Below are 27,095 nucleotides of genomic sequence, written 5' to 3'. Positions count from 1 at the left end.
GAAAAGATCCATTAGGAAATTAATCATGGAGATAAACCTAAGAAGATATATCTAGGAAGCCCTCAATGCCAGACCAGGGAAGCGGAGGTGTTCATTGTCAGATGGTGGGAAGAAACCAAAGGGGTGAGCAGGAAAGAGGAAATAGCATGAAATGGAGTGGGAAAGGCTAGAGGTAGTTGATTAGGTAATTACAGCATTAAAATCTGAGGAAGAAACAATCTAGAGAGAGGGATGAAGGGGACAGAGCCATTTGTCTAGTACCCGGGAGATCCTAATATTAGTTCTTCCACCTTTCGTGATTGGGGAGATTTTTAGGGACCTTTTAGATGGCTCTCTCTCTTTCTCTCCCTCCCATTTCTACCAACAAATACGTGAGTACCTACTACCTGTCAGGGACTATGACAGACTTTGAAGATGTAAGAGGGAACAAGGCAGGTAAGATTCTGGACCTCTTACATCCTATGTTTTCCAGAAAGAAACAAGCCAGTTATGACATAAAATATTTTCACATTGTGATAAGTACTATGAAGAAAATAATCATGGAGATGACAGGCCTGGAGAAGGAATTCAGAAGTGGTGACACTTAAGCCCTAAGACCTAAAAGATGAAAGGAGCTGGATGTGCAAGAAGTCAGGGTAAGAGTGCCCCAGGCAGAAGGAAAAGCACATGCAGTCTTGCAGGCAGGAAAGAACTTGGGTGCTCGAGACTAAATGAACAATGCTGCTAGAGCAAAATTTCGGTGGGATTGTGGCAGGAGGTGTAGTGAAGGGGGAATCAAATGGGTAGGTCATGAAGGGCCTGTAGATGGTGACAAGGAACTGGATCTTAGGACCAATAGGAAATCACTAAATTTTAGTGTCTAAAAGGTTGCAGGAAATTACTTCCTCTTTAATTTCACTCTTGCTGCAGTGTGAAAAACTCTTTAAGGCTGGTCTTGCTGCAGTGTGAAAACTGCTTAAGGCTGGTAAGAGTGGAAGCTGGGAATTCAGGTAGAAGACAACTAGATAAGAGCAGGTAAGAGATGATGATGGCATGGCTTGTGTTAAGAAAGGTCCTTGGGAAAATTAATGACCCCATGTCAATATTTGTGCAGAAAGAAACCTCTATGATTGCCATGCAAAAATTTCAGATGAAGGATATTATCTTGTCCTAGTATGCACTTTCCGAGAAGGCAATGGCAACCCACTCCAGTACTCTTGCCTGGAAAATCCCATGGATGGAGGAGCCTGGTAGGCTGCAGTCCATGAGGGCCAAAGAGTCAGACAGGACTGAACGACTTCACTTTCACTTTTCACTTTCATGCACTGGAGAAGGAAATGGCAACCCACTCCAGTGTTCTTGCCTGGAGAATCCCAGGGATGGGGGAGCCTGGTGGGCTGCCGCCTATGGGGTCGCACAGAGTCGGACACGACTGAAGTGACTTAGCAGCAGCAGCAGTATGCACTGTTGGGGGGAAAACTGCTGTTGAAGAAGTCAACATGAAAATAAATATTTGTTTATTCTAGATATTGGAACATACAATCTTAGCACACATCGTTAAATGCAAAATATTATTTCCAAAATGTAATTTTCAATCTCATTTTAGTTAAGGTGATTAGGAAGTTTCTGAGGATACAACACACATGGCTTGACATCGGGAAGAAAAAAAAAAAGGGAGTCCATACAGAAAGGACAGCCAAGGACAAAAGCAAAGGGACAACAATGAGATTGCCATGGTAAAGGACCAGAAAGTAGCCCGGTGGCTGGAGGAGTAAGTAGCCATCAGCACAAAGTATGTGGTCCATTTTTAATCAATGACTAGGAGATGGCTTCTCATTCACCTGTCACCTCCACAGTGCTGGCATTATCACACAATGAGGGTGTGCTCAGCCTCAGTCGCTTCTATCCACGGGATTTCCCAAGCAAGAATACTGGAGTGGGATGCCATTTCCTTCTCCAGGGGATCTTCCCCAGCCAGGGATGGAACCCGCATTTTCTGCGGTGGCAGGCGTGAGCCACCTGGGAAGCCCCATATCACGCAGTAGCCAGGAATAAAAAAAACTAGCCAAGTAAGGTAGAGCTACCTCGCGCCACAGTATTTTTCAGCTATCTCACAAGAGCTGATAAAAACTCCATCCACTTCCAGCGAACCAAGAGTAGAAACACGTTCTAGAGAGAATTAGCGCATCGTCTAGAGAGTGCCTGTGTATTCCCGACGGCTTCACGATAAGGCTCTTTTCGGTTTCATCACCGTCTCCTCCCTTAAGGCCCCTACCGGCACACCCTCAAAGATCCACAATTTTGGAAAATTCTCAGGAACCTCCTCCTGCGAGCGGTTCTTCGAGCCACTCCATACGTAGCCTTGCCTCCCCAGCCTTGGGCCCTCCAAGCTAGAAAGCAGCGCCCCTTCTCCAGACGGAGCAAACCAGCTCTCATAGAGAAAGCGATTGTTCACAGACTAAATCCGCAACGTCACATCCAACCCCCGGCCCCAGCCGCCGCTTGACACCGGAAGTCGCCGGCGTGACGTGGACAAAACGCCCGGCGGGGACGTGTCCCCGTAGAACCAATGGGCTCTGTCCACCTCCCTTCTCTGTTACCGTTTTGTCTATTCACGGCCTGTGACGTCAGAGGGAGGCGCGGAGGGAGATACGGAATCCAAGAGGGGCCAGGCGTCGCCGTCGCTCTGAAGGCAGAGGAGAGGCAAGATGGTTTACATCTCGAATGGTGAGTTGAAGGGGCAACGTGGGCGACCTCCGTCCTGGGATATCCTGGGAAGCCGGACCCCGGGTTTCTTCCGTCCTCGCCCGCCGGCCCGGCGCCACTTTCCCGGGCACGCCCCCCGGCCAAATGTAGCTGGGGGCGAAGTCGCCCCGGCCTGCAGCTCCTCAGCCGACCGTCCCTGAGCCGGCGGCAGGGGCTGAGGTCCCCTTGGTGACGGCTGTGCCGAGTGTCCGGCGATCTCGCCCTCCTGGAGCTTCTGACTGTGGGTTTTGAAAAGTGGTCTTTCCTTTTCGGTCGTCAGTGTCCTTAAGTGTTAATAGAAAAGACCACAGTGTTTACACCATCTGCGTTGCTTTTTCTTATGCCTCGGACACTTTTTTTTAAAGAGTCGTTCTTGTGTCCACACATTGTCTCTATATCGCTTTATCCGGGTGAAACCGTATTGTTTTGCGGGTGGAGACTTAGCCGCAGCCGGATTAGTTAGTTTGCCCAGGATCACAGATGTAGTTATGATGGTTCATTCGGGTTTCTAACGCCGGTTGGCTGACGTCAGCTTCCTTGCGGTTATCTACTACTACGCTGCCTCTTTCCGAAACTTGTAAGAGAGTGGACTAAAAGCTTTGGGTAGACTTTTTCCCCCCAGGTGAGAGAGCTTGTCACGCAGGTAATTTTCTGCCTTAATTTCAAGGGGCATAGGGAGAAATAGCACTCCCTGTAGGAACAAGTTGATTCCTGGAATGGAGAAGCTGAGAGAGACTTAATTTAGTGGTTCCCCAAAGACAATGAATGGAAAGGAAAGACACAGTATGACTGGGAAAAATGTCAGAACTGCCTGCCCACTTGTTTGACTCAGGTGACACAAATGTCTTGTTGCCCTCTTAACTCGTTCTTGCATCACTGGAGGCAGATCCTGGTTCCGTTTTGAATCATCTGTTTATTTTAAAAGGCTATGAAGATACTGTAGTCTGAAGTCTTCTGGCTGAGCGCACTTTGCATTTATTTGCTTTTCAAAATCTCTCTTCTCCTCCTTTTCAACTACTTAAAAATCTCTGAAACAGGTTGCTGAATGCTAAAAATCAAAGTTTAATCTTGGTTTTAGGCATTTGCAGACTTTGTGTTACATCCTTTGTGGTTAAGGCTGGCAGCTTCTATTATTTATTGACTACGTGTATTTGTAGCGTGTCTTGTGTATGCATTACTGTTTTTCACCTACATAAATAAAGTCTTATTAGGACCTCTAATCTCACTTGTATAGTTGAGAAATGCCAGTTGCATTCAAGCCAGTTATTTCTATCCGAGGATATTGGGAGGAGAAGTTTCTGCCTTCGGAAACTGGGAGAAAAAGCACAAAAAGCTGAATGGTACAAATGCATTCCATAGGCTCTTTAGAACTGCAAAGGAAGAAATTGACCAGTTCTAGTTAGATCTGTTTTCTTAGAAGGACTGTATCGGTATTTCATAGGTGACAAAAATTTTCTCTTACTGTCAAATGACTTTTTCCAACAATTCTGTATGATGACTAGTCTTGGAATGCTTTTTCTTAGAGAAGAAAAATGTCTCAATGATGCAGAGCTAGTAAGAGGCAGAAGCAAGCCAATCACTCACGCTCTGTTGTTTAGTTGCTCAGTCATGTCAGCGTCAGACTCTTTTCAGCCCCATGGACTGTAGCCCACCAGGCTCCTCTGTCCGTGGCATTTGCCAGGCAAGAATACGAGAGTGGGTAGCCATATCCTTCTCCAGGGGATCCTCCCAACCCCAGGATCTTCCGGACCCAGGGATCAAACCCATGTCTCCTGCATTGCAGGTGGATTCTTTACCACTGAGCCACCTGGGAAGCCCTCACATGCTGTAGTAGCCCCCGTTTCTCAATAGCTCTGTAAGAGCTCAGATCCAGGTGGATACTGAAAGTAAGCTGGTCTGTGAAAGAGGGAAAGCTGTAGCTGGAGGGTGGCAGTGAGTGTGGTGAAGCCCTTGGGAAAATGGAGAGAACAGGTAGTTGACAGATGGCTCTTCTATCAAAATATTCTGACCTGTTCATTTACAAGACTGAAACTCTATATTCACTTTTCCTGATACAGCTTCTATTATTTAAAGTGGTTTGAAAAATAGACGCATTTTTCTGTAAGATAAAACTGGAGTCTGTAATTAGGATCAACAGCATTCTGTTAAAGAAATAGCCATAAGCCAAATTCTCTTTAGTACTTAGAGCACACGAATTTTTTGACTTATAGGAATTTTAACATAACAACTGTTACAGGGTTATGAAGATTTTAAGAGTATGTATAAACAGTCTTTTTATCTAGGCAAGAGACTTTGTGAGTGAAAGAAATACTCCAAACACATTTAGGAAATGGAGGTGGTGTGAACGCTTTATACTCATTCATCTCATTTGTTTCCTCAAAATGTTTGAATAAACAGATATTTGTACACCCATGTTCTTAGCAGCATGTTCACAGTAGTCAAAACGTAGAAGCAACCCAAATGCCCATCAATAGATGAATGGATAAACGAAATGTAGTATATGCATACAGTGGAATATTCATCAGCCTAAAAAAGTAAGGATATTTTGACATATGCTACAATATGGATGAATCCTAAAGATACTGTACTAAGTGAGATAGCCAGTTGTTAAAGTACAAGTAGGGTATGACTCCTTGTACAGATTTCCTAGAGCAGTCAAGTTAATAGAGACACAAAGTAGAATGGTGGTTTTCAGGGTCTGGGGAGCAGGAGAAATGGGGAGTTAGTGTTTAGGGGTGTGGAGTTGTAGTTGGGGAAGACGGAAAAGTTCTGGAAGTGGCTGATGATGATGGTTGTACGGTAATGTACTTAATGCCATAGAATTGTACACTTAAAATGATTAAAATGATAAAATTTTTTGTGTATATTTTTACCTCATTAAAAAAGAAAAAAAAGAAAAAATTCTTGAAATGTCACCCACCAAAAATTACAAACTATAAAGGAGGCATTATTTGACATATGCAAGAAATGACCTCTAGATCACAGAGCTTCACTTCCCGGAACCTTTCCTTAGGACCATATACACATAACAGACTTCTTGCGTAGACTGTTTGGAACAGCGAACATGTTGAAAATTGAGCTTATGATTGTTACCCGACTGATTAAGTGTAATGTGTCTTGTGTCAGGGATTTGTAGCACTAACTGAAGTTTCTTCATTCTTATCTGCAGGACAAGTGTTGGACAGCAGGAGTCAGTCCCCATGGAGACTATCTTTCATAACAGATTTCTTTTGGGGAATAGCTGAGTTCGTGGTTTTGTTGTAAGTATAGTAGTGCTGTTAGTATCCCTGATATTTAAGTTTACAAAGGTACATTAGAGACATTATGTTGGTATCTTAAACAAGCTCAGCTTTCCTGAAGAGTTTTCAATTGTGATTTTTATTAGTAGCTTTTCTAAGGGAGATGAAGACCTGTATACTGGTAAAACTCCCCTCAAACACCTTGTATGATTACAAATATCTTCTTGAGTTAGTAAGGTTGACCATGACTTGGCCCTCCTGGTAACCATTTCAACCTGCAGCTATGGGGCCAGACCAACTCTTTCTATTGCCCAGTGACATACCTCACTTTCTGTTATTTCCGCCTTTCATGTGTACGTGCAGCTTTTATTGCACAGTATACAATGAGTAAACAAGGGGAATTAGATCTTGAATTTTAAAAGCTCCCAAGCCATAAACTTTTTTTCTTAAATGAAGGATTAGCATCGATACACAGGATACACATAATTCACCATAATTTCAAGCAATTCTTAGTTAAATTTTTTTTTTGATCTTTCATATTCTATTTTATGAAAATTTTTCATCAACTACTAATAAGTCTTATTCATCCAAAGTTTAAATATACATTTGAGTGCCTCGTGGGCCAAGAACTGCAGAGATGCAGAGATATGGGAGATAGTTCCTTCGTTGACTTTAATGTCAGTAAATATCTTCATTTTAAAAGGGGCCTTGGGGAGGGCATGATGGTGGGAGGTGGACATCAGAGAAGGTTATTCCAGGTGGGAGAGACACAGGAAAGATGGCAGAGAAGTTTGAAAATCAGCCTATGATATTTATACTTAATTTGATGGTAGCTCTGGTATATAAAGTTTAATCTAGTGGCTGCATGTAGCATAAATTAAAAGGGGAAAATGGAAGAGACTACCATAGAGAAATACAACAGGGGATAGAGAAGCCTAAGTTATGGTACTCACTGCAAAACTTCTTTGCAATCTCTTACAGATTTCACCTCCATATTGTTTATTTAATTAATTTAGTTAAATTTTAATTTAATTTAGTTAAATCCTTTCCCCTTTACAAATAAAGAACATTCCATTTAAATGAATTCCCAGAAAGCCCTGTGCCTCTGGCATACCACCTCAATCCCTCCTTCCCCAAGGTAACATTAGGTAAGTTTTTGGCACAGGAAGTAGGATGCAATACTATAAAAGCAGTTTCTGGGGCCTAACAACCAAGACAGAGCAGAGGAAGAAAGTTGGAGTTGACTCTGGTTTCAGAGTCATTCGTAGACTGTCTAGAAGAGTTATCGCAAATAAGAAAGACAAGGGATGGTAGCTTTGGCACAGAACACAGCATACTATGTTGAAACCTGCGTTTGTGATAGATGGTGTTGTCCAGCTGGCCTCAAGAAATGGGGCTTTGGAGCTAAGTTAGTTTAGTCTTCCTCCCACAGAGATGATAGATGAAGCCATGGAAATTTTACAGTGTTGAAAGTGGATCTTCTGTTGTTTTCTGCCCCTTTTAGTTTCAGAACTCTGCTTCAACAAGATGTGAAAAAGCGAAGAGGCTACGGAAGCTCATCTGATTCCAGATATGATGATGGAAGAGGGTATAACTTTTTAAATTAATAAAAGATGTTTTTATCCCTCTGTGTAATTTATTAAATTAAAAATAGGCAGACAGACATAGGCTCATTTAAAGGCTTAAATTCTATTTTACAAAATCAATGCATTACTGTAAATCAAGCAAGTTGCCTCTGATCTGATAATCTGAGTTAATCTGACAAAGCTAAATACATCAAATATCCTATGGGAAAAGTCTAAATTAGAGAATGAAAAGTGATGGTCAACATTAAAATCTGGAGATTTCACTTTAAAGTCTGTAGATTTCCAGCTGCTAATGGAAATCTCAAGATCCAGCAGCACTGGGTGAGGCTTGTGTTTCCATATGGCTAAAATAACCTGGAGTTGGGTTTCAGGTAGGCATTTATAGATGTTGTTCAGTTTATCGTAATTCTTGCTTGACTCACTTTTCCTCATTTGTGTAATGTGTCTGGTCTCTTGCAGTATTTGAATTTTCAACTCAGATCTAAATGGTAGTTCCTATTTTAAATTAAGAAAAGGATCTATTTGAGTGTTTGAAAAGAACCTACTAAACAGTAGAAATTAACCTTTCTTATCTTAGGCCACCAGGAAACCCCCCCAGGAGAAGAATGGGTCGAATTAATCATCTGCAGGGCCCTAATCCTCCTCCAATGGCCGGTGGATGAGGAAGGTAACTTACAGTCTGTAGTTCTCCAGAGATTTCATTTGGAAAATGCCTCCTTAGGAAGGCTTTCTTTAGGAAAATAGAAGTCACAGCATTTTATACTCAGATGTCTTATTTGGAAAAATATTTATATCTTAACCCTTGAAAACTTATCTTTTGAATCAAGATGTCTTTTGAAGAAGGTTTTACAACATGCAGTGACTGAGTTTTTCATACAGATCCGAATTACCAATTAGTAACTATTATAATGTTTTCTTTTAGGTAAATGTCTGCTCTAAGAAGCAGACAACTGGACGTGCACATTAATAGAAGGAAACCATCAAGAAATGGAGTGCTGATCATGCGGGACAAGTTAGATGAATGTGTACGTCTAAACAAGGATTGCTCTGTGTCCTCACAGACGAATGAGGTCATGCTGGGAATTCCCTCCGCAGGGATCTGGCATGATTGACACGCAGTTCTATAAATGCACGTTTGTCTCATCTTTTTTTGTATCGTCTGTGAAAGTGTTAATATAGTTTTAATAAGTAAATATTTTTAGGTTACAAAGCTGACTTCTCAACTTCTCATCTTTATATAATTAAAACTCAAAAAGCTGCAAATTTGAAGGAAAATAAAAGACTGTGTATTAAATACTATTAGTGTCACCTTTTTCAACTTATGAAATATTGTTCATTGTTGGGTTTTTTGTTTTCATTTATAAATAAATCACTGTGCTTATTTCAATGGTATGCATATGATATCTATGCTCTTGAATTAATTTTTAATCTTAAAACCTATCTGTCCCATGGATCTTTAATACAGTATGTCTTATTTGCTACCAAATGTAATTAGCAGGGTACTTATAAAGCCATAACCAACAGACCTGAGCTACAGAATATATGTTTGATAAATGGACTTTAAAATTATGGACTTCAGTGCTGTCTGCCAATTTTAGTTCTAAAGATGCTACCTGTTGGCTTTAACCCCATCTGAATGCAGGTAACTCTTCTTCTTTCACTAGAATGAAAGCTCTATTTGGTTAGGGATTTTTCTTTATCCCAGTGCTTTGAACAGTGGCTATGTGTAATAGGCACTGAAATAGTTATGAAAAAATGAATAATACAATTCTATTTTGTGTTTAACAGTCTTTGGATCCAAGGTGTTCAGGTAAAAGTGTTTTTGTACCCATTTGTAAGTATTTATTCAACTCTGCCTGGAAATAGGAGTGTAGGGGCATTAATACACTGGTTTGTATAAAGACCAGATCACAGGTGGACAAGATTGGAAGCAGGGAATTGCGTTTAGAAGATGTTGTGGTCCAAGTGAGATAGTAGATTGGACTAGGTAATGGTAGTAGGGGTGGAGAGGTGGTTGCATTGAAGGCATATTTCAGAGACTGGGATTTGCTGGTGGGTTTGGTTGTAGAAGATGTGGGTGACTGAAGAAACAGTGAAACTTGCTGAGGATGGTTTAAGTGAGAGTAGATATGGGGGATCAAGAGTTCCATTTTGTATATGTTTGCAATGCCTTGTAGACATCTAAGTGAAGATACTAAAGAAGCAACTGGTTATCAGGGAGAGATCCAAACTGGAAATACATATTTGGGAGTTATCTTCCTATTTAAAGCCATGAAACTGGATCAAGTCCTCCAAGAAGTGTGCCCTAAACTCTCCAGGGAATACTAACATCCGAGGCCGGACTGAGCACAGTCAGTGAAGAACGAGGACTAAAATCATGCACGTTGTCTGAGAAGCCAGAAGAAACACGAGTGAGGTGTAAGCGAGATGCTAGGTATCCCCTATTCAACAGCAAGTACGCAAAACAAAACACAAGTAGGCGGCCGGCACGCTGCAGCCAGAACCAATCGCAGAAGCATCCGCCCAATCCACTCCCCACCCCGCCCGCTTCGTGCAGCTCCGCCCTTCCGCCTTCCCGGAAGCCTCTGGGCCGACGCCTGGCGGCCACCTTGTCTGGAGACAGTCGCTCGGGAGGTATCGTCTGCGCTGAGACCAATTCTCTGGCATTCGCGTCGCGTCACTGAAGCCAGAGACTGGAGGGGCGTCGGCGGCCGACATGACCCAGGCGGAGAAGGGAGAGGCGGAGAACGGGAAGGAGAAGGGCGGGGAGAAGGAGAAGGAGCAGCGCGGGGTGAAGCGACCCATCGTGCCCGCGCTGGTGCCGGAGTCGCTGCAGGAGGTGAGGCGGCGGGGGCGGGCCTGGGACTCGGCTTCCGGGCCGGGCGGGGGCCGCGGGGCTGGGCTAGGGGAGGAGACTGGCGAGCGACGCGAGGCTTCGGGCCCCCACCCGGGTGGGTGGTGCAAGGGGGTCATTTCCCGTTCGCCCCGAGGGCACTGGGCAGACGGCGCGGTCCCTGCGTCCCCACCGGTCGCCCCCAGCAACTGCAGTACGAGCCCCTTCCGGACCGTGAGACCCGGACTGGGCTGTACTTTACTGTCGTACGGTTGAGGGGGCAGACTGGATGGTGTGTCGGGGCCTTCCCAGTTCCCACTCTCTAGGATTCTTCCACTTTGAGAGCAGGAGGCGGGAGGAGAAAGCTCCAGTTGAGTTGGGGCAGTAGGTAGCTAGGCCTGATGTGGGATGACTAGTGCAGAGCACCATTTTTGTTGATGAGTCGCTAAGTCGTGTCCGACTCTTTGCGACCCCATGGACTGCAGCACACCAGGCCTCCTTGTCCTTCACCAACTCCCGGAGTCCACCCAAACCCATGTCCGTCGAGTCGGATGATGCCATCCAACCATCTCATCCTCTGTCGTCCCCTTCTCCTGCCCTCAATCTTTCCCAGCATCAGGGTCTTTTCAAATGAGTCAGCTCTTCGCATCAGGTGGCCAAAGTATTAAGTTTCAGCTTCAGTATGAGTGCCTTCAATGAAATTCAGGGTTGATTTCCTTTAGGATTGACTGGTTAGATCTTGCAGTCCAAGGGATTCTCAAGAGTCTTCTCCAGCACCACAGTTCAAAAGCATCAGTTCTTCAATGCTCAGTTTTCTTTATGGTCCAACTCTCAAATCCTTGCATAACTACTGGAAAAACCATAGCTTTGACTATATGGACCTTTGTTGACCAACCAAAAGTGATGTCTCTGCTTTTTAACATGCTCTCTAGGTTAGTCATAGGTTTTCTTCCAAGAAGCAAGCGTCTTAATTTCATGGTTGCAGTCACCGCCTGCAGTGATGCCCAAGAAAATAAAGTCTGTCACTGTTTCAATTTTTTTCGCCATCTGTTTGCCATGAAGTGATGGCACTAGATGCCATGATCTTAGTTGTTTGAATGTTGAGTTTTAAGCCATCTTTTTCACTCTCGTCTTTCACCTTCATCAAAAGGCACTTTAGTTCCTCTTCACTTTCTGCCATTAAAGTGGTATCATGTGCATGTCTGAGTTTATTAATATTTCTCCTAGCAGTCTTGATTCCTGCTTGTGATTTATCCAGCCTGGCATGTTACATGATGTACTCTACATAAAAGTTAAATAAGCAAGGTGACAATATACAGCCTTGATGTACTCCTTTCCCAATTTTAAACCAGTCTGTTGTTCCATGTCTGGTTCCAACTTGCTTCTTGACCTGCGTACAGGTTTCTCAGCAGGCAGGTAAAGTTGTCTGGTATTCCATCTCTTTTAAGAATTTTCCACAGTTTGTTGTGATCCACACAGCCCAAAGGCTTTAGCATAGTCAATGAAGCAGAAGTAAATGTTTTTCAGGGGGAAGTATTGGACACACACAGCAGATACCTCCTCCAACCCTGACAGCTTGGGACAGTTTCTTCCACGCAGCTGACACCTATACAAAGACCTAAAAGATACTTAGGAGTTAGCAATAGGGAGTGTGAGGGCAGGAGAACATCGTGGAGGAGACCTGGGCCAAGAGAGCCTAGGAAAGTGTTGGAGGTGAGAATGTCTTGAATGAAGGAGGAAGAGAGCAAGAAATGAGACTGGAGATCTTAAGACGGGTGTCCTCATGAGAGTGGTATAAGGCAGAGCCTGGCCTCTTCTGAAGGGGAACTTTGGAAGAGCTAGCCGGACTCCGAGCTGCATGATCAACTCTTTTAATCCTCAGAGTAGCTCTCTGAGGTAGGAACTTCAGTCAGAGCCAAGAAGTGGCACTGTCTGAATTTGAAGCCATATCTGTGAATCCAGAGCCTGGGCCCTTAACCACTGTTGGAATATTTGCTTAACATCAATCAGTCATGTAGCACCTTTTGGTTTTTCCATATCCTCTGTGGCACCTCTACTGTTATTTGCTAAATGCCTTTTTTTTTTTTTTCTTCTGAATCTTTTCTTAAGCAGTAATGTCCAGGAAATGATATGTAGGGCTCACTGGCTAGTTATTTTCTAATATGTTAAATATGTAATTATTAAAAAGTCCTTGTCCAGAGTTTGGAAAATTGTGTTTACTACCCCAGAGCTTCCCAATCAGTGTCCTGCAGCCTGTGTACCATTGATGGGGTACAGGTGTCCTTGACGGCAGGCTTCCCAGGTAACTCATTGGTAAAGAGTCCGCCTGCCAAGCAGGATACGCACGTTTGATCCCTGGGTCTGGAAGATCCCCTGGAGAAGGAAATGGCAACCCATTCCAGTATTCTTGTCTGGGAAATCCCATGGACAGAAGAGCCTGGGGGACTAGGATCCATGGGGTTGCGGAAGAGTCAGACATGACTTAGCAACTCAACCATCACCACCCTGTCCCTGATGGCAAGCAGCCTCGTCGGTTTAACTCAGTCTCCTAGATATATGTTGTCTGCCATAACACACAAGAGCTTGAGGAGTCTGCTGAATAGCACCAGGCCTTGTGAGGTGGTGCCATCACCACTCAACCGATAACCTCTGTGCCATGCCCTGGGCATAGAGTAGTGAACGAGACAGTAACAGTCCCCTCTTACATGAAGGTTTTGTCTTCTGGGAGAGACAGTAAATCATTGTAAAAATGACAAGTGTCATGAAAAGGAGGCGTGCCATAAGATTTTATTACAGCAGGACAAACACACCTGGTCTAATGACATTTAACTTAAGCCCTGAAGGGAAGAGTACGATTTAAAAGGGAGAAAGAACATTGCAGACGAAGGGAAGTGCCTCTGTGCAGGCCTGACGGTTAGCCCTGTAAGCTAAGAAATCGGGAGACGTCTGGATTCGGAAGACCAAGAGACTGAAAAGGAAGTAGTTCTAGAGTAAAGCTGGAGAAATAGGCAGGGTCCTGATCTTGGAGGTTCTGAACTGTATCTTAGGGACAAGTTACAGAAATGCTTTAAAAGGGGGCGTGCCAGGAAGACACAACTGTAGCCATCCGGTGGAACGGAGTAGGTGCTGGCTGAGGAGTCAAGCTGGAAAGGCCATTCTCAACAGGCATCTGTTTGTCAAAAGGATTGTTGGAGTCCCTTTGAGTCCCCCGCTGAGTCCCTCAGCATGTTTCCATGGTAAAGGTTCCCCAGTCATTCTGGTTATAGTCTTCTCCCTTGAGAACTATGGATCTTTAGCCCACTGTCTTGATTTGTGCTTTGTCAATCCTTGTTGACTATCTCCCAAGTACGGGTGGTGAAAGGCAGACATACAAAATAGAATTGTGAACTCTGGCTTTTTAACTCCAAACTCTTACCAGATTAGGTAAATAGCACAGAGTCAATAAGGGTAAAGTATTTAAAAAACAGTGACCAAAATACAGTTTATGCTCATTCTCGAAAATGGTTCCTGTTTTGAGCCTTACTTTCCAGCATTAGAAAACAGTGATTCTGTTCTAATACTACATTTCTTCCCTCACCTACTCAGCCAATGTTGTCACATCTGAGTGATGATACTGATTACCTCAGGAGCTTTTGTAAATTGCAGATTCCTAGGCTGTCTCTCCCAGAAGATTCTGAATCAGAAAGTTTGTAGTGAAGCCGTAGGGTCTTTTTTAGTTTGTCTTTTTAACAAGGATCTTTAGGTGTTCAGATGTAAGGAACCCAGGACTTCATGAGTCATAGTATTCCCCACACTCTTATTCCTTATTTAACTGTCTTCTTTAGTAAATGGAAGGTTCTCTAGTGGGTGGGACTTTGTCCTTGTCACCATTGTACCTGTAGTGCTTGGCACAGAAACACCCCCAAATCATAGCTTGATTTGCACTGGGTACTTAGGATTTCATTCATTTAAACAAAGATTTGTTGACCTATGTGCCATGAGTCAGATCCTCGAAACACAGATACAAAATGAGTTTGCATTCAGGCGGACTCTCAGAGAACTTTTCCCGAATTATTTTGATACCTTTGAGTCTGATAGTCATTACTGGAAACTAACTTCGTAGTCTAGTCTGTTCCCATCTGTGTTACTTACTAAAGTCACACTCCCATGTTTTATATTTACAGCAAATCCAGAGCAACTTCATTGTTGTCATACATCCAGGTTCCACAACTCTGAGGATTGGTCGAGCCACAGACACACTTCCTGCCAGCATTCCTCACGTCATTGCACGAAGACACAAACAACAAGGGCAGCCGCTGTACAAGGACAACTGGCTCCTAAGAGAGGGACTGAATGTAAGTCCGAGTGGAGGACTTGGAGGGAATGCCCTGGCAGTCAGTGGTTAAGACTCTGCTTTTGCTGCCAAGGGGCCAAGTTCAGTCCTCGGTCAGGGAACTAAGATCCCACAAGTCACGCTGTGTGGACAAAACAGAACACCACACACACACGAAATGTCGGACCCGGAGAGAAGGCCCAAGGTTGTCTCCTTGGGAGGGCTTAGATATTCAGTGTATGTCATAATCTTGAACAACATCTTGTTAGCTTTAATGTATCTTAAAATAATGACATTGTTCAGGGTTACAAATATAATTTTTTATCAGAGCTAACAATATTAGATTGTACAGAAATAATTGTAACAAAAGAAAACTAATTTTTCTAACCCATCAGGATGAATTGGGTATTGATGAAGCTGATTTTTAGTGGAGAATACAGAATTGTCACTTTCTTAAAATGATGCATCCAGGTGTCTGTTAACTGACTGCCGTTATTTTTTCTTCTAGATATTTAGAGTTTATATTGAGCTTATATTTTCAATCTGTAGCAAATGGAATTCCTCCAATAAGCACTTGTTATAATCTTAGGTTAAATCATAATTTAAAGGCAAAAAATAGTATGTCCTTGGGGTAAGCATTTACTTAGGATGCAGTAAGTGTCCTATTGTGTGGGTGTTAATTAACAGGAAAATTTTTCGTGATAGGTATTAAATATGTATATTACATTATAATCCACTTTTAAGCTTTAAATCAAGGGTAGTTTTAGGAACTTGCAGTTTCTATAATTCTGATGGTAGGTCTTAGGGTTTCATTTTCTAGCATAACTAGCAAACCATCCTTAGGTCCATTTCTAAGCTTAACTATAACTTGACAATGTAAGGGTTTAAAACTCACTTATATTTTTGGATCTTCTAATTCTGTCTTAGGGACTAAATCTCAGGAGTAAAAATAGAAATAAAATAATCTTTTCAAAAGTATTTATGGAATGTTCTTTGCAATATCACAATAACTTGAATTCTCATTAACTAAGTGAAGTGACACATGTAGGAAAAAATATTGCTATAAAATTGTAAGCATGAAAATTATATCGATAAATGGAAGAGTCTTGAAATACTTGGTAAGTTTAAAGTAGCTATGCTCTGATATTAAGTCAGAAGTCCCTAAAGGTTATAGATATTTGCAACAGTTGGTTTATGGTGATGGTGCTTTTCTGATTTTTTTTTTTTTTATAAATGATAAAAAGGTTACTTTGAATTCTTAGGGTTAACATATGTGACATAAGTGAAGGACATGCTTGTTGATGAGGGAGCATTTCCTCTTGCTAGATTAAATTAGTATTTTGTCATTACTTTCTCTTTTTCACTAAATCATTTATACTGTTCAACACTGTTTCTTTTCTGCCAGAAACCTGAAAGTAATGAACAAAGGCAAAATGGCCTTAAAATGGTGGATCAAGCAATATGGTCTAAAAAGATGTCAAATGGTACAAGACGGATTCCTGTGTCCCCTGAGCAGGTTGGGTCTCAGCTCTTTCTTCAGATTCATTCCTTGACCACTGCTATTATGTCATAACCATTGGTGTGCACTCCCTATTTCATTATGCAAATTATTAAAGATGGGATTTTCTTTAAAAAGGAAAGAAAACCATTTATAACTACCTGCAGAATACCTGAATTGGTGTACAAATGTCTAGGCAAGCCAAACAATTTGTAAGGTAGTGTTTCTTATGTCAAGTTGATGAAAATTTGGTTTACGTGAGAGTCTTAAGTGTGTGATTCCAGCATCTTGATGCGAAGCTGTATTCTTACTACGTTTGTCCTTTTAGCGTGATAGACCAGTACTGCTGGGGATGGACACAAGTCTTTATGGCCAAAAAGTCCCTTCAGTTTTTAAGTAAAAATAAAAGACAAATTTTTCATTTTTACCAAGAACTTTATTGAATGTGTTCACTGTTTTGTTCTGCTGCCTTCTACCGTTTTTCAGACAACTTCATAATTCTGTCTTCCCAAAACTTTTTATCTTTTTGAGCAAAGAACTATTGCAAGTGCCTTTTACAGACTTCCAGGGATCTGAAATTTTTTCCACTAAAAATTTTGTAAATAAATGGAAATCTAAAGGTGCGGTGTCTGGTGAAAACAGCAGATGAATCAGAAATTCCCATCCAAGCTATAGTAGTGTTTCCATATAGAAAAACATGTGGTCTTACATTATCCTGATGGAAGATTATGCATTTTCTGTTGCCTAATTCTGGATGCTTTTCAACAAGAGCTTCTTTCAGTTGGTCTAATTGGGAGCAGTACTTGTTGGAATCAATTATTTGGTTTTCCAGGAGGTCATAATACAGGACTCCCTTTCAATGCCACATCAAAACAGTTAACCAAGCTGGTACAAATGTTACTCATTGCTCAATTGGAATATTTTCAGTATGTTGGCTCTCTCCCTCATGGTATAATGTTGATTATTCTCCAGTAATATCTCGACTTGATCCCTATCAACTTCCACTGGTCTACTGGACCAGGGAGCATTGTCCAGTGAGAAATCTCCAGTGTGAAACTTTGCAAACCACTTTTAACACATTCGATAAGTCACAGCACCTTCTCCATATTACTGCACATATCTTTCTTTGCATTTCAGTTGCATTTTTACCTTTTCTGAAATAACAAAGCATACTATGCAGAAAACGTTGCCCTTTTTTTTCCATCATCAATATTAAGATGGCTACACAAAAATTCACCCGTTTTGACAAGTTTTTATTTTAAATGCACACTGATGTTATAGCTATCACAACATATTCTAACAATTGTTTTGAATAAAGTTAAAGACAGCTAACTGCTACTTAAGCCATCTTACAGAAACAACCAAATGAACTGTTTGGTTAACCCAATATATAAATCTATATTCAAGTTTCAGCAGAGTGCAATATTCATTTCAGACTGGCTGTGAATCACAGCCTAAGTGTTAACATGACAGAAGAATCAAGGTTGTGGAAAAGGGTGGGAGAATCCACTTGTGACCAATCCCTATTTTGTCACCTATCTTGGATTCAGGATTAAAATCTGCCGCTGTATCTACTCTGAGAGAGAAGAGAAGAGGGCAGCCGCTTTTTTTCTTGCATAGACTCAGAGAATTTTCTGATGTTCCTTTGTTTCAGGCACGTTCCTACAACAAGCAGATGCGACCCGCTATTTTAGATCACTGCTCTGGAAATAAGTGGACAAACACATCTCATCACCCTGAGTTTTTGGTGGGAGAAGAGGTAGGAGACTTGTTTACAATGAGAGGGAAGAAGAAAACCCAGGTCCTGTTTGTAAAATCATGTGCTTTGCCACCCAGTTCTCGTCGTTTCCAAGCACTCCGTAATCTTGCCCCGAGGAGCAGATATTCACACTGGCCCCTGAGATATTAGACACTCCACTCTGAACATGAGAACAGTCAGCAAATGTTAATGATCACTTCTGGCCCTTGGTTTTTGAATGTGAATGTGGGAAACCCTGAGAGAAGAGTTCTAACAATGTATTCATCTCCCCATCCTTTCCAGGCCCTGTACGTTAATCCTTTGGACTGTTACAATATTCACTGGCCTATCAGAAGAGGTCAGTTAAATATTCACCCAGGACCTGGGGGCTCTCTCACAGCTGTTCTGGCCGATATTGAAGTAATATGGTCTCATGCAATACAAAAATACTTGGAAATCCCACTGAAAGATTTAAAGGTAAACTGACATTCCCAGTTACTGGATTGTCTTTAAAGGTTCTTGGTCAATAAAAGTACACTGTACTCAGTTCTTTGTAAGACGGTGTCCTTGAAGCCTTCTCCACTTTAAGGTGTTAAGGATATCTTTTTTTCCTTTACTAAATTCCCCTCTGGTGCTTTCGTTTTTTTCCCCTCATTTTGTTTGGTTCTTGGTATTTGTATTGCTCTGCAATCAGCAAACTTGCTCGAGTTTATACCTTCTCTCTGGATCTTTTTTGGACACATCAGTTGTCTTATTTTTCATTTCACAAGTTTTAAATAATTCAAAAGGAAAAAAAAGTCCACAAAAGTTAAACTGTTTTTTTTTTAAATAAAACCTAGAAGATAGCAGAGAACTTTGAGCTTTTACTTTGGGCCTCTAGCCATTGCTGCTGCTTTAGAGATAATCCTCTCTGAGGACAGGTGTGGTGAAATTTGTTTTCACCTGACTTGAATATTAACCATTTTATCTTTTTCTCCTTTGTTCTTCTTTTTAGTATTATAGATGTATCTTGTTAATTCCTGATATCTATAATAAACAGCATGTGAAAGAATTAGTGAATATGATCCTAATGAAGATGGGTTTTTCAGGTATGTCTGTTATTCCAGGGAAACCTGCCTGAAATGAGATTGTTTTGTTTTTTCCTGACACAGTTGATTTAATTCACTGCTTCACTGAAATGCTTATTCTGGGAGGGTCAGTGATGCTTGCCTGGGGGTTCGAAGACTTAATTAGATATTTGTTACAGGATCTTCCCTGCTCCCCAGCTGATCATCCCTGTGCCTTTTGTTTTTCAGGGATCGTGGTCCATCAGGAGTCTGTGTGCGCCACCTTTGGAAGTGGCTTAAGCAGCACATGTATCGTAGATGTCGGAGACCAGAAGACAAGTGTGTGCTGTGTGGAGGATGGGGTCTCTCATCGGAACACTCGGTGAGGAGCTTGGGAGGAGGTATTCTCTGCTTCCTCTTCCTTCACAGCCTATTCGACTAAAAGTATCTTGAGTTAGAAGTTTTTTTAAGGAATTATATATTCACTTTTCTTTTTTTTTTTTTTTTTTAAATGAAGCCAGCGAGATTGTGGAAGTGCAAATTTGAACAAGGCTATAAACTGCCCATTGGAACCCTCTAATATGAGCCCGGGCTTCCTGGGTGGCCCAGTGGTAAAGAACCTGCCTGCCAGTGCAGGAGACACAGGTTCAGTTCCTGGGTCAGGAAGATCCCCTGGTGAAGGAAATAGCAACCCACTCCAGTGTTGTTGGCTGGGGAGCCCCATGGACAGAGGAGCCTGGCAGGCCATAGGCCATGGGATCGCAGAGAGTTGGCACATGACTTAAGTACTAAAAATAGCAACAGTGTGAGCTCACATCACTGGGGTCATGAAAGCCCTGGTGTGTGCTGTCTGCATTTCCCCAGGAGAACTGTGTGTGTTAGCTCCGTGTCTTTCACTGGTGTGGCAGTCACACTCACAGCAAAGCTCTATATAGGCAAGTCATTTAGGAGACAGTAGGTTTTTAGGTTTAAATTCTCTAGCTAGCATTTTGAGTATTTGCTTCTCTCTCTCTCTTTTTTTTTTTTTTGGCCACACTGTATACCTTGTGGGATCTCAGTCCCCTGACCGGGGATTGAACCTAGGCCACAGCAGTGAAAGCTCAGAATCCTAACCATTAGGCCACCAGGGTCTCCTGAGTACTTGCTTTTCTTGTCAAATTATTTTTGATGAGTGAGGAGTAGCTTTGTGGTGGTCCAGTCCGTTCAGTACATCATCACTGATAGAAGAATTAACTAGTAACTAGCCGGAGCAGGTTTGCAGCTGGCTTATCTGAGACGAGCCCAGCACAGGTGAGCACGTCAGGCAGTGCGTATAACCAGTTCTCTGCAGCATTTTGTGCTTCCGGGATGGCTTCTTCAGGATGATTTTATTCTTCCTGTCACTCGCATAGGTAGTTTGACTTTTAAGGCATAGAAACAAACTTAAAAGAGGGTCTAAGCAGTCCTTGAGAAAAGTTAAGCTGTTACCTCCTAGGTTACAGTGCATTGTCAAACCCTGATTGAGTTGTTTGAGCTCTTCCATTTGTATTATGTAATGCCATTGCTTCTTGAAATATAGAGAGAACACTGGACCCCAGGTCTTCTGCCACTGAAACAACACAGCAGTGATCCTTCCAGATGGTGGAAATGTTCAGTTAGTGGCTAGTATCCTCTGAGTTTTCCTCCCACAAGAGAGATTTATCTTATGATGTTATTCCCTGCCATCTCTATTATTGCCAGTAAGCATAGATAGGCAAACAACTGTCATATGCTTTACATATGAACTTGGCAATGAGCTGGACTTAATGTGTATTCTGTCTCTTGGATTTTTTGCAAGTAGCATTTTTTACTTCTCGATGCTTACCACTGGTTTTTTCTAGTTTCCTTTCTCTCTCCCTTACATCCATTCTGCCCTTTCATTCTTTACCTTATCCTTAAAACATTTCTTGAAACTTGCTGTTTTTCTGTGCCTAATTGAATTTTTGGAACACCCTTTGCATCTTTTTAGCTGCCCTTTTCTCTTAACTCTAGGCTCTGTCTGGCATATGGTGGATCTGATGTGTCAAGATGCTTTTACTGGCTGATGCAACGAGCTGGTTTCCCTTACAGAGAATGCCAGTTAACAAATAAAATGGATTGCCTTCTTCTGCAGCACCTTAAAGAAACCTTTTGTCATTTGGATCAGGTGGGAGCAAAATCAAAATTCCTGATTATTTTTGTTTTCAGGAAAAATTGAAGATATTTAAGGATAATTAAAAAATTAACAGTACTATGCTACCCATTCAACCCAAATTGATAAAACCTTGAGGCTGAAGCTATTAAGAAGTGAGAGATTTTTGGTAAGATCAGACCCATACAGAAGTATCTCATACTCAGGAAAACACAGCTAGTTTTTTTTAAGAGAGTAGATTTCTCTCTTAGGATCTATGATCATTCTAAGGATAAAGATTAACCTGTAGATGTAATGAATGCTGCTGCTGCTAAGTCGCTTCAGTCGTGTCCGACTCTGTGCGACCCCATAGACGGCAGCCCACCAGGCTCCCCTGTCCCTGGGATTCTCCAGGCAAGAACACCAGAGTGGGTTGCCATTTCCTTCTCCAATGCATGCATGCTTGCTAAGTCACTTCAGTTGTGTCCAACTCTGTGCGACCCCATGGACGGCAGCCCACCAGGCTCCTCTGCCCCTGGGATTCTCCAGGCAAGGACACTGGAGTGGGTTGCCATTTCCTTCTCCAAGATGTAATGAATAGTAGCGGGTAGATACATAGGTACAGACAGTTAATAAAATGGAATCATTTGAAGCACTTTCTTACTGCTGTGAACAGTCAGCATTTAATCATTGCTGTATATGAATTGCTACCTTTTTATACTGTTCGTTTTAGACTTTTTTTAAAAAACCTTGTCCAAGTAATAAAATTCTGAGTAAAAATTTTTTTGAGAAATGTAGAACAGGGTAACATTTCCCAGTTATTGAGGGAATTTGCTTGTTGCTGTGGACATTGTTTGTATTCGTGTATATTGATAATGAAAGAAACCAGAAATTCAGATGGTGGCAATTTCAGAAATGTTGAAAGAGAAACAAGGTTCAGTTGAAGTCCTGTTTTTTAAGTTTCAGTGGGAGTGGTAGAAAGTTGTAGGGCAACTTTCACCCACGTAAAAGTTCGTGGGTGAGATTTAGACTGCAGAGAGACTTGTTATTTGTAGAGTGTGCGTGCACTTTTCCTGATTCACTGACAGCATCTTTCCCCGGATTCAGGACATCTCTGGGCTTCAAGACCATGAGTTTCAGATTCGACATCCAGATTCCCCTGCCCTTCTTTACCAGTTTCGATTGGGAGATGAAAAACTCCAGGTAACGTATGGGTGTATGTTTCCCATGGGTAGAAAGAAAGGCAGCCAAGTTCAGTCAGACTGAGAGAATGTGTATTTGCTGGAAACCTCATGAAGTCAGAATACCAACTGGATGTAAATTAGCTGCTAGCCCAGCATTTAAACCACTGATAGAGTATAGATTAGAAGAGATCTGAGTCATCTTTTTAATTAGCCACTGTGTGAGGAGTTGCTATTTAGAGAGAGGCATCATTCTAGGAATTATAAAGTAGTTTACTAGGCACTTATTTTGCATTCACTTTGAGATTTCTGTCTCAGGTGTTGTATCACCCATTCAGTTTAATGATGGAGCCCAGTACACACTGAAGAAATAATGCTCCTTCCAAAAGAGAATGCTTACTCAATCTGACTTCCAGCATCTGACCTGCCAATTTCGTTTTTGCAAGGACACAATGTATTTAACGGGTCAGTTTTTTCAGGAGGCAGCAGCCTTGATTAGTCATTCTTTTCCTTCCCTGCACAGGCTCCAATGGCTTTGTTTTATCCAGCAACTTTTGGAATCGTTGGACAGAAAATGACAACTTTACAGCACAGATCCCAGGGTGACCCTGAGGATCCTCACGATGAACAGTACCTGCTGGCCACGCAGAGCAAGCAGGAACAGGTCTGTGGTAATTCAGGGTGAGAGCAGATAGTTCTGTGCCTGAGAGAGAAGTTTGCCCACACTTAACGGATCGTTGCAATGAGTGCAGTCTGACAGTATGCTAAAGCTGATATATTTTTAGAACCATGGATGAAGTCTACATTTAAAATCCAGATGGCAGATTTCTTTGTTCAGCAAACATCTATTTTCAGAATACTACTCCACACATGTAAAAGTTAATTTAATGATGATGCTTCCCTTTTGGTGTGAATTATTGCTGCACTTTTCCTACTTTTGAGTATTTTTCCAGTAGTATTTTCAGTAAAATCTCACCTATTTTTTTTTTCTCACCTGCTTTTAAATTATCACATGAAAGGTGGGTAGGTACAGGCAAGGAACTGAATTCCTTTGTCCAGAGCTGATCCTAGTTGTAGGATGTCTGCTGCAGCGGCACAGATTAAAGCTTTTATCTGCCAGTGAAACAGCAGCTCATGATGGAGAGAGGAGGACTGTAAACCTGCTCTGGTCTTTGTTCCTGTCGCAAAGCTGAGCATGAGGTTGCTTAGATAAGGTCTGAAAATGAGGCCCGTGACAGCCACTGGCCCAAGAACTCCACTGAAATAACTATACTCAAAAACTCATGGGGGAATAGTTCATCAACATCAACGTGTCAGTCTTAAAAATCCAACCAATATTAGGAAAGTTCTGTGGTCTGCCCTGCCAGCCTGGGGTTGCTTTGGTTTTGTTAACATGTCCTCATCTTCTGCATACCGCCCCACCCAGGTACCCAGGGGCGGGGACTGGGTCTTGGTTGTATGCTGTGGGGTGTGTCCTGTCTGCGACACGGGGACAGGCCTTTGTTTTATAGAGCGTCCAGCAGTGTGGTGGGGAGGGACATCCGGCTGGAGGACACTGACCGCTGTCATAGTCGGACCATCCATTCGACTCTCCCTTTGATTGATTTAAAGTCTGCGAAGGCTACTGCTGACCGGAAGTCTGCATCCAAACCCATTGGATTCGAAGGGGACCTTCGTGGCCAGTCCTCTGACCTTCCAGAAAGACTGCATTCCCAGGAGGGGGATCTGGGACCCTCCCAAGGAGACTGTTTGATGGCTGGCAATGATTCTGAGGAGGCTCTCACTGCACTGATGTCCAGGAAGACTGCCGTCTCGCTGTTTGAAGGGAAAGCCCTGGGACTGGATAAAGCCATCCTGCACAGCATAGACTGCTGCTGTAAGCGCGTCTGGGGGCCGGGAGAGCGCTCCGGGGCCAGGCTAGGGTGTGGCTTTATCTTGCAGCATGTTCATTCAAAAACTGTCGAGGACCTGCTTTGCGCTGACATTGTCAGGTATTAGCATCTGATTCCTGGCCTTCTTGAACGTAGAACCAAGTACCAAAGGCCAAAACCAGTCAGATTACCGCATAAAGGCATTCTCAGTAGATGAAGAAGGCTGTGTATAGGCCAGTGTGACTAGGAAGCAGGGTGAGGCTGTGGAAGGGGTGGGTGCACACCACACTGGACTTTGTAGGCCCCCTTAGAGATCGAGGTCCTAATCCTGCTAGTAGCAGGGTTGGGGGGCGGGGCATGTGTGGGGACAGCAACTTGCTCACATTTTGTGCTTTGCAAGGTTCCTCTGGCTGCCTTGGAGCATTGTCGAAGATAGGTTGGGGAGAGCGCTTTGAGGGGCTCCTGCCATTACCAAGCAATGGATGATGGTGGCTTGGCCTAGGGTGGTGGTAGATATGGAGAAAAAGCGTGAAAGGGATTTCACTGTCTTTTCAGCATCTGATGAAACCAAAAAGAAGATGTACAGCTCCATCCTGGTGGTAGGAGGTGGTTTGATGTTTCATAAAGCCCAAGAATTTCTGCAGCACAGAATTCTCAATAAAATGCCACCTTCATTCAGGCGAATTATTGAAAATGTGGATGTGATCACAAGGCCCAAGGTATGTTGTACATGGTGCAGGTCAGACTCTTTTCCAGTGAAACAGCATTATTTGTAGTTGTATGTGAACAGAGAAAATCCTGGGAGGCATGAGTCTGTGTGTAGGGAGTTCTCGAGGACTTGGGGCAAGTAGAAAAATTAGTTTCAGCAGGTCACACAGATGTGGAAGGAGCTATGGACTCAGGGACCGGATTACTGGCTTTCAGTCCCTGCTGTGTCCTCCAGATTAGCATGACCGACTTCTGACATTGTCAAAGGATGGAGTGGGCAAGGAGAAGACTGACTGTTCTCACACTGTCAACTAGAACAAGTCCATTTTCATCTCTTTCATATTGAGAATCTCCTGCTGGTTCCTAGACCGGGTGATCTTCAAGGATCTTTTTGGTTTGAACTATCATGGAAACCATAAACACAGCAATTTAGAAACAGATTGTGTCTGTATTTTATCATTCTCACAATTCCAGGGAATATTTCTGTTTAAATTTCATTCAGAGGGAGAGGTTATGGGATATATTTATTGCACTCAAGTTTCAAAATAAGTTAAATCCTTAGAAATGGTCTGGCCTATAGCGACTGTTCGTGGAATAATAGTAAGTAGTGAATAATAGCATCCTCAGTAATAAAAACTGAAAATTTTTCTTGTGAATTGAAATAGAAAATGTCTGTGGTTAGTTAATAGGTCCTGCGTGAGTCTGCCCCTAAATTCCAGTAAATGATTAAGTGTATGTCTTGTCTGTTTTCATTGAAATATCTTTGCCATTTCTTCTCTAGGACATGGATCCCCGGCTGATTGCCTGGAAGGGAGGGGCAGTGTTGGCTTGTTTGGATACCACACAGGAGCTGTGGATTTATCAGAGAGAGTGGCAGCGCTTTGGTGTCCGCATGCTACGAGAGCGGGCTGCTTTTGTGTGGTGAAATGGACAGAAAAGTCGCTGTTGAAGACCAACACAAACCTTGTGGTATAAAAGACTTAGTATAATTTATTGACTTAGGTGCTTTTAAGTTTCATGAAAATACATGAATTTTAACTTTTTTTTGTTGAACACATTACGCTGGTGTAAAAAATATGCTGCTTTTGTAGTCAGGACATTTGAGAATAAATAAGAACTTAGTCTTCCGTGGTGAATTCTCCTGTTCTTCCTTGGGGTCTCAGACTCCTGATGATGTCCATTGCTGCAGTAGAGTGGTTCTCAGGTGGTGAAGCCCTTCCTTTAGGTTGACTTCTGAGGGTTAGGCAGTCTCACATACCCATGGGGGTGGTTGTGACTGTGTACATGAATCGTGAGAAATGTCTGGTTACACATTTTCCCTCATGTCTAGTATAGCATAAAAGTATGTCATGACTTGTGTATGCTGCTAAAATTCCTTAGGAAAAAAAAAGTTGTTTTTTTTTGTTGTTGTTGTTTTGTTTCATTTTTAAAATTTTCTCTTGTATTACAAAAAATAGCGGGGCCCACTCAGGTCTAGATTTCCAGAAGCAAAGATTTAAGGTCGGGTTGGTTGGCTTTTGTTACCCACATGATCTGGGGTGGGCTTGGGAAAGGAAACCAGTCACTGTTTGACCAAAACAAAACAGAAACAGAAAAGGAAAACTCATTTTCTTCCTAAAGCCAAACAGAAATGGTTTATGTATAATTTAGACAAGGTACCTGTCAGAATTACTAACTTAATCATTAGCTCCCCAGTCTTCCTTTACCTGAAAAACAGTGAACGTTCTCAGAGTACTTCTCGTTCAGTATGATCTCTAGAACCGGGGCTGGGGGTGGGACTGGCAGAAGGACAAAAGTAGGTGAAGGTAAGAAATTCAGGCAAGTAGAACATAGAAACAAGGATGGTTGGGAGCTTTCCCTGGTGGTCCACTGGTTAGGACTCAGCACATTCACTGCTGTTATCATAGGTTCAGTCCTTGGTCAGGGAAGTAAGACCCTGTAAGCATTGGGGCCAAAAAAAAAAAAAAGGATGGCTGGAAGTTTAGGACATGGAAAAATACTAAGAGTATTTTAAATAAATAGGATTATCATGAGTGTCTGCTCACTAGGTTGGAAACAAAGAAGAGCCTGCCAGTGTAACAAAATTTTAACTTGCTTCTCTTCTTTGGGATCCTTGCCTTCAATCTGAAAACTATGCTATTGTTGGTTTTTTTTTTTTTTTTAGTTTTTAGTTAAGTGTATACACTATGATTTTACGTTTCTGGGTTGTTTCAACACAATTTAATACTAGC

At 42.3% G+C, this 27,095-nt stretch overlaps 2 protein-coding genes across 3 annotated transcripts; both read left to right on the top strand.

Annotated features, from left to right (window-relative positions):
• Positions 1 to 2,551: 2,551 nt before the first annotated feature.
• Positions 2,552 to 8,220, top strand: SELENOK (selenoprotein K). Its single transcript, XM_043442722.1, has 4 exons — positions 2,552 to 2,706; positions 5,894 to 5,984; positions 7,468 to 7,551; positions 8,127 to 8,220. Exons 1-4 carry the CDS (start codon positions 2,688 to 2,690, stop codon positions 8,218 to 8,220), a joined length of 288 nt encoding a protein of 95 aa, XP_043298657.1. The 5' UTR covers positions 2,552 to 2,687.
• Positions 8,221 to 9,961: 1,741 nt separating this feature from the next.
• Positions 9,962 to 25,991, top strand: ACTR8 (actin related protein 8). Of its 2 annotated transcripts, none has more exons than XM_043442704.1 (13): positions 9,962 to 10,388; positions 14,583 to 14,716; positions 16,100 to 16,210; positions 17,847 to 17,951; positions 18,234 to 18,407; positions 18,925 to 19,018; positions 19,226 to 19,358; positions 20,987 to 21,140; positions 22,212 to 22,307; positions 22,809 to 22,949; positions 23,897 to 24,161; positions 24,712 to 24,875; positions 25,646 to 25,991. In XM_043442704.1, the coding sequence occupies exons 1-13, from the start codon at positions 9,977 to 9,979 to the stop codon at positions 25,787 to 25,789; spliced, it is 2,127 nt and encodes a 708-aa protein (XP_043298639.1). In that variant the 5' UTR covers positions 9,962 to 9,976; the 3' UTR covers positions 25,790 to 25,991. The 2 variants fall into 2 exon arrangements, with proteins under 2 accessions (XP_043298639.1, XP_043298640.1); XM_043442705.1 differs by having other exon boundaries at positions 10,121 to 10,388; positions 14,546 to 14,716.
• Positions 25,992 to 27,095: the final 1,104 nt, after the last annotated feature.

This window comes from Cervus canadensis, chromosome 22, assembly GCF_019320065.1.
Source record: "Cervus canadensis isolate Bull #8, Minnesota chromosome 22, ASM1932006v1, whole genome shotgun sequence".
Classification (NCBI taxonomy): domain Eukaryota; kingdom Metazoa; phylum Chordata; class Mammalia; order Artiodactyla; family Cervidae; genus Cervus; species Cervus canadensis.
This window is presented reverse-complemented; position numbering and strand designations above follow the sequence as displayed.